This window comes from Sinocyclocheilus anshuiensis, unplaced genomic scaffold, assembly GCF_001515605.1.
Source record: "Sinocyclocheilus anshuiensis isolate Anshui unplaced genomic scaffold, SAMN03320099.WGS_v1.1 scaffold207, whole genome shotgun sequence".
In the NCBI taxonomy this organism is placed as follows: Eukaryota; Metazoa; Chordata; class Actinopteri; order Cypriniformes; family Cyprinidae; genus Sinocyclocheilus; species Sinocyclocheilus anshuiensis.
This window is the reverse complement of record NW_015551045.1, coordinates 44,534-52,782: the sequence shown is the minus strand read 5'-3', so window position 1 is coordinate 52,782 and position 8,249 is coordinate 44,534. Positions and strand designations below refer to the sequence as shown.

The window sequence follows — 8,249 nt, the reverse complement described above, 5'->3', positions numbered from 1 at the left end:
CCCGGGTCAGACTCTGTGTTTCAGGACACTAAATCAGCCGTCAATCTCGCCTCTCTCAATCTCCACAATACTTCAAACGCAACAAAGTCTAGCTGCAGATGCCGCCAAAATCAGGTGTGCTTTCAGCTTTCAGCATCTTTCACACGAGACACTCTGACATTCGCGTTTCAAAATACTACAACTTGGGTTATGTTGAGCTTTCAAACTGTGATTGTGCTCTCAGACATGATCAGATATTATAAATAAAGTTAAACAAATAAACATAAATAAGTATAAACTAATAACCAAACAAATACACAAATAATCATAAATTAACAATCAAACAAACAACAGTATCGTAAATAAATTAAATTCAATAAATAACAAATAAATAGAACAAATAGAAAAAAAATTATTATTGTAAACAAACAAACAAACAAACAAACAAACAGTAATTACACTTTACTTTGTTAAACATCCATCTGAATTTGATTTGTAAATCATTACTGCTACTAATAGTTTATTGTAAATTATTATTATTATTATTATTATTATTATTATATTAATTATTATTATTGGCAAATTACCTAAACTAAAAATATTTTTACTTTGAGCCAAATAATAAAAAGACAATATAATAATAATAATAATATTATTATCAATAGAAATTATCTAAACTGAAAATTAACATTTTTACTTTACACCAATAATAAGTAATTATCATCATCATCATCAACAACAGCAAAAAAAAATTATCTAAGCTGAAAATTAACATTTTTACTTTACACCAATAATAAGTAATTATCATCATCATCATCAACAACAGCAAAAAAAAATTATCTAAGCTGAAAATTAACATTTTTACTTTGAACCAAATAATAAAAAGACAATATGATAATAATAATAATAATAAGTTCATTATAATTCTATTATTATTATTATCAACAGAAATCATCTAAACTGAAAATTAACATTTTTACTTTAAACCAATAATGTTGTTATTATTATTCTCAAATGTTTATTCGTTAACTTTGGCAGTCTTAATTTATCTAAATATCTATCAATCAACTGATCTTTTTAAAAGATATTCTGCAACAATTTGACAAATTTTATATACATATACATACATACACACACACACACACACACACACACGTTTAAATATATAAATATAAGTTTAAATAATTTAATACATTTCTACAAAGATGTATTAAAAAATATATTCAATTATTTATATTACATATATTTATAATATTTATATTTTATATCGTTTATTCAATTATTTTTAACTTTTAAAATATGTAAATATAAGTTAATAAAAGTATTTAATACATTAATATAAAAATATAAATATTAATTTCATTAATTCTTAATTTTTTTATTAATATTATAAATATCACAATATTGCAAAGCATTATACTTTTTATAAGATGATTGAGTAGGAAAATAACACCAGCAAATTTGCATTTCAAACAGTAACGCACACACAAACACACACTAAATTACAATACGACTCCCTCCAGTTGAGCTCTTTCCATAAACTCAATCAAAACATTGCTCCTGCCAAACACAAACCTTTGTGTGCAAAAACAGAAACTCATCTGCCGTGAAGAACAGACCTTTCAAATGAGTCACAGATGCTGATCAGTCTGACACGCTGTTTGTCCTCCATAATGAAATAAGACTGATGTGTAATTAACTTTAAGCAAACGACTGAAGGCAGATTTTCAGGGGCCAGATGCAATAAACTTCCTCAAATCAGATGCACTGACATTAATCCTGATGCAGAGCTCAGTGACAGCGGCAGCTTTATGTGTGTTACACTAATAAAGCCAATCAGTGTGACGATCCGCAGTCAGGACTGAGCATGGTGGGAAAACACACGCTCTGGAGACATCTACTGCTGTCTGTGGAGGCAAACGCTTTTCAGAAAACTCCTAAAAGTGTGCCTCCTGCAGTTACTTCGAATATTTCCCATCACATCTTAACATTATGAACACAAGGTGAAAACAACAGCTGTAATGAGAACTGATGTTCACTGGCATTAAATCAGTTCAAATATATTGTCGTGTATGAAAATGCACTGATAAAACCATATTTTAACCAGTGTTGTTACTGCTAACTAAACTAAAACTATTAGACATGTTTTTGTTTTGCAAAAACAGCTGAAATAAAATTACAAAATAAATATTAAATGAAAAACAAAAGTGTAGCCCTGACGACTAACTGAAAAAAAAGTTGAAATACCAAAATTATATAAAAATTATAAATAATGTATAAATTAATGAAAATAATATGAATAAAAAATATATAAAAATAAAACTAATAAATCATAAATATTAAAAAATGAATGAATGAATGAATGAATAAAAAAATATATATATATATATTATAAAATAGTAACTAACAAATACATTTGTCTCAAATAAAAAATGAATAAAAAAATTAAAAAAACATTTATTTTAATAAATAATAAATAGTATACAATATTATAGTATGCAAATAATACTAATATAACACTGATAGTTTATTAGTTTTATTTATTCTATTCAAATTCTATTTGATATGTGTTTTGTCAAAACTATGAGGAAAAATAGATAAATCAATTCTATAGTTATCATAGTTAACTAAAATTAAAATAATTAATAGAATTAAATAGAATAAAATAAGATAAAATAAAATAAAAGTTAATTCAAAATATTCATAAACACTATGATACTAGACAAATAATACTAAAATAACACTGATTTTAACCATAGTTTATTATCTTTATTTATTCTACTCAATTCATCTGTTTTGACCAAAACTGAAAGACATAAATTGCAGAATTATTAGTTAAAGATAAAAATTAAAACAATAAAACTAAACAAAAAAAAAACATTAAAAACATTAAAATAATAATAATAATAATAATAAATGTGTTACTCGAAATGAAATAAACATTTCATTTATTATTTATTTGCCAAAGCCACATTTCCCATTTTCATTTAGTTGAACTTATTAAAACAACTAAAACATATTATTAAATATTTTGTAAAAATGAAAAAAATTACTAATACTTTAACTAAAATTAACATGAAAATAGAAATTATTTTTTAAAAATGGAAAAATAAATAAAAAGTAATTCAAAATATTCATAACAACTATAATACTATCTGGATGATACTTAATAACACTGAACAATTCTTTCGATGCTAAATATTCACAACATGGTAAAACAGGTCGCTTCTGACAGAAGGTCAACAACAGAAGAAGCGGGGAGTTTCTCTGCTGCTTACAGCTATGCTAACTACTCACAATTACAGCTGCATTTTATTATTTGCATTTAGCACTGATTTCTCCTGCTGTCTACAAACCATCACTCGTTTCACGCTGGTAAAATGTTGCTGTGGCGAGCACTTACCTTGCAGGATGAAGCCAGCAGGGATCCGTCTTCCTTCCAGGCCAAACCCTGCAGCTGATCCTCATGCTGCTCCAGTACTGCACACACACACACACACACACACACACATCCATGTGATGAACAAGTTTACAAGCTCTCAGACAGCAAACACATGCGATGATATCAATGAGGACACACAGAGAAGCGTGACAGTGCTGGGAATCTCGTGTGTATGTCAGGAGAGTCTGCTGATGCAAACCAGTGTGCGGAGAAAAGCTGAGTGACTCGCCAAACACATCTCAGAGACCCGCCGAGGTGAAACTAGACATTCAGACAAAACAATCAGCTAATTATAGACCAAACAAATTAGCAAATTGTGTTTAGAAATCTTGCCTTGGCAACTAACTGAAACAAAATAAGTTCAAGTACTAAAATGACTAAAACTGAAACTGAAATAAAAGTAAAAACTGAAGAGAATTAAAAAAAATGTAAAAAATACAAACATAAAAAAAACAAAATTACTAAAAACTTAAACTAAAACTAAAATGAAAAAGAAAATGATACAAAAATATAAAAAGTAAGAGCTTAGTCAAAATAAGTTCAAGTACTAAAATGACTAAAACTGAAACTGAAATAAAAGTAAAAACTGAAGAGAATTAAAAAAAATGTAAAAAATACAAACATAAAAAAAACAAAATTACTAAAAACTTAAACTAAAACTAAAATGAAAAAGAAAATGATATAAAAATATAAAAAGTAAGAGCTTAGTCAAAACTAGGGCTGCACAATTAATCGAATTTCTAATCGCAATTACGGTTACGGATGCCACAATTACGTAATCGTTCAAAGCGACAATTAATCGTTTAAAGTCCACTTATGTTATTCTGTGTGCTTAAGATGTGTTTTTACTTTCTACATGTTATCTTAAGGGTTTTTCCATTGTTTTAATTTTAGTTTTACTATAACATTATAATACCATTCATATTTTTACTTTTTTATAATTTAAAGAAGAAACCAATCCGATGTATATTTGACATTTGAGGCTTAATACTATAGAAAAGCACTAAAGGTTTTTCAGTTAGAGTGTTTTCAGCGCGTTTATTTTCATATAAAAATACAGCATGCAGTTGCTTCAAACAATGGTATAAACATCAATCATTTAATCGTAAATTAATAATCGCAATTTCAAAGGAATAATCGACAATTATGATTTTTGTCATAATCGTGCAGCCCTAGTCAAAATACTAATATAACAGCATACAAATAATACAATAAATGTTAACTTACATATTTAAGTATTTAAGTTTAAGTATTTTATTGTATTTTATTTTATTTCAGCTATTTGCCAATGCAATTTCTCAGTTTCTCAGAAGTCCAGTTATGTAATGTTTAAATAATATATAAATTAATAAAAATAATATGAATAAAAAATATATAAAAATATTGCACTTATATATTATATATTGTTGCTCTTTTGTTAGTTTTGACTGCTTTTATTGTCCTCATTTGTAAGTCGCCTTGAACAAAAGCGTCTGCTAAATGACTAAATGTAAATGTATATGTATATATATATATATATATATATTATAAAATAATAAATAAATTTGTCTCAAATAAAAAATGAATAAAAAAATTAAAAAAACATTTATTTTAATAAATAATAAATAGTATACAATATTATAGTATGCAAATAATACTAATATAACACTGATATTTATTCTATTCAATTCTATTTGATATCTCTGTTTTGTCAAAACTATGAGGAAAAATAGATAAATAAATTCTATAGTTATCACAGTTAACTAAAATTAAAATCATTATTAGAATAAAATAGAATAAAAACATTTTATTTCAGTTATTTGCCAATGTAACATTTCCCATGTTGTCAGAGATCCAGTTATGCGGTGCTGGATTGGTTTTGTTTGGAGTGACAGAGTGAATGAGCCTCGGCTAACAGGGACTCAAGTGCATGACAGCAGATGAAGGCAGACAGTGAAGAGAGATGTGAGGTTGAGCAGCACCAGCAGCCATCATGGGGCTCCGGGGCCACGTGGCCCGAAGCTCTGAGGGGCTCCTGAGCTCAAACATTTACCTCAGCCGCTCCACGCTGGACCCCAGAGGACCGTAACAAACACAGCCCTGGAAACCACCAGAGGCTCGCAGATCAAACCAAACACACAGAGACAAAACAAACAAAAAACTCATCGAGGAGACACAGAAGCCGCAGACAAAACCCTCATGAACTGCCTTATTCAGACGCCAATTACAACGCAATACTTCAGACGATGATATTGAAATTGATTTTTGCGCCTACAATGTGAATTAACTTACAGCACAATCTTGTTGCTTGTTAAAGAACAGCAAGTCATTTGGCTCATATTTGTGAGGGGAAAAAAACATTTCAATGATTCACATTCAATTCAGCTAAATAATAATAATAATAATAAATGAAATAAATAGAAATAAATTTGAAATTTAAAATAAAATAAAATTTAAAAATAATAATAAAGAAAATTTACGAAATTTAAAATATATTTAAAATAAATAAAAATGTAAAAATGTAAATTAAAATGTACATAAAAATAAATGAAAAGTAAATCAAAATAAGTACATTTTAAAAATACATTAAAATAAATAAAACAAAAAACAAAAACAGTTAGTTAAAAATAGCTAAACATACATTTAGTTAGTTAAAAATGCATTAAATACTTTTTAAACAAATACATTTAAAATAAATAAAAAAATAAATTGTAAATTTTAAAAACTACATTAAAGGGGTCATATGATGCTATTTTAAAGATCATTATTTTGTGTATTTGGTGTAACAGAATATGTTGACATGCTTTAATCATAAATTAATAAAAAATAAATTGATAAGAATAAATAAAAATAAAAAATGGATGAAAAAATACATTAAATAAATACATTTTAAACAAATAAATAAATAAATAAAACTAGAAATGCATCAAACTCATGAAAAACAATTAGCGTCTGAATAGGGCTTAAGTGTACACTTAAAGTAAGGTAATTGAAGACGAGACTAAATCTGGCAGTGATGGTTGCCGGTCTGAATGCACTGGTGTGTGTTTACCTGTGAGTGCGGCGTCTCGTGTGACGTCCCACACCTGAAGGCCCCTCACAGACGCCACGGCGAGCAGCCCTGAGGCCGCGGGGTGGAAGAGGACGACCTCCAGACGCCCGTCAGCGGGGCTCAGAGTCACCTCAGCATTACTGCACTGATCCTGATCCGGATCACACTCGCGCCACAGCTTCACCTGAATCAACACAGATATCATGGAGCATTAGATTGTGCTGATTCCTGGATACACGTATTCAATCTTTTAATCGGTAAAATCATTTGTATGCACCCGTTTAAAAAAAAGTGGTTAGTAAAGTGGTTTGTTTTCATGATTTAAAAAAATACAGCACATTTTTTTACTCTCTGAAATAAATTTTTCTTCTGCTGATGTATTCAAAGCCATGCTAAAATATTTGTATATGTATAAACCAATAATATTACAGCACGCTTTTAAAGATCCAATTAAAATAAATAAAATCAAGTCCCATCTCCATGATTTCACTTAATTATTATTGCTTAATTCAGAAATACATCACAATACAAAAATTGAAGTTTTAATAAATAAATACATACATAAATAAATAAAAAAGATTTTTCTTATAATTGTTTAATTCAGAAATAAATCACATTATAAAAACTAATGTTTGAATGAATGAATGATTTACTTATTGTTTAATTCAGAAATACATCACATTATAAAAACTAATGTTTGAATGAATGAATTAATGATTTACTTATAATTGTTTAATTCAGAAATACATCACATTATAAAAACTAATGTTTGAATGAATGAATGAATGATTTACTTATAATTGTTTAATTCAGAAATACATCACATTATAAAAACTAATGTTTGAATGAATGAATGAATGATTTACTTATAATTGTTTAATTCAGAAATACATCACATTATAAAAACTAATGTTTGAATGAATGAATGAATGATTTACTTATAATTGTTTAATTCAGAAATACATCACATTATAAAAACTAATGTTTGAATGAATGAATGAATGATTTTACTTATAATTGTTTAACTCAGAAATACATCACATTATAAAAACTAATGTTTGAATGAATGAATGAATGAATGAATGAATGGATGAATGAATGGATGAATGAATGAATGAATGAATGAATGAATGAATGGTTTTACTTATTGTTTAATTCAGAAATACATCACATTATAAAAACTAATGTTTGTTTGAATGAATGAATGAATGATTTTACTTAGTTTATTTCAGAAATACATCACATTATAAAAACTAATGTTTGAATGAATGATTTTTCTTATAATTGTTTAATTCAGAAATACATCACATTATAAAAACTGTTTGAATGAATGAATGAATGATTTTACTTATAATTGTTTAACTCAGAAATACACCACATTATAAACACTAATGTTTGAATTAATTAATTAATTAATTAATGATTTTACTTAGTTTAATTCAGAAATACATAACATTATAAAAACTAATGTTTGAATGAATGAATGAATGAATGATTTTACTTGTTTAATTCAGAAATACATCACATAAAAACTAATGTTTGAATGAATGAATGAATGAATGATTCACGTTCAGCAGAAGAAACTCTTAAAGAAATAACAGCCAAAACAACCTAATAACCAGCTGCTGTGATGTCTATTAATCAAAGGACAAAGAAAAAAAGAGGAAAAAAATCACTTTTATAGCTTTAAGGATTCATCTATATTTAATTTAGTGTTTGATAACTTTAGTTTCAATTTCTGTATATTTCTGCTGAAGGGCACAGGTAAATATGACATTTATTATAATGGGTTTATGT

At 27.0% G+C, this 8,249-nt stretch overlaps 1 protein-coding gene across 1 annotated transcript in view; it reads right to left on the bottom strand.

The window, feature by feature from the left end:
• Positions 1-8,249, bottom strand: part of LOC107661755 (coronin-7-like) — a 185,599-nt gene that overhangs the window by 161,551 nt on the left and 15,799 nt on the right. Inside the window, exons 5-6 of the mRNA XM_016451522.1 lie at positions 6,453-6,636; positions 3,383-3,459 (exon numbers count right to left, since the gene is read on the bottom strand). Of these exons, the coding sequence (XP_016307008.1) occupies positions 3,383-3,459; positions 6,453-6,636 (261 nt within the window). The remainder of the gene's footprint in view (positions 1-3,382; positions 3,460-6,452; positions 6,637-8,249) is intronic.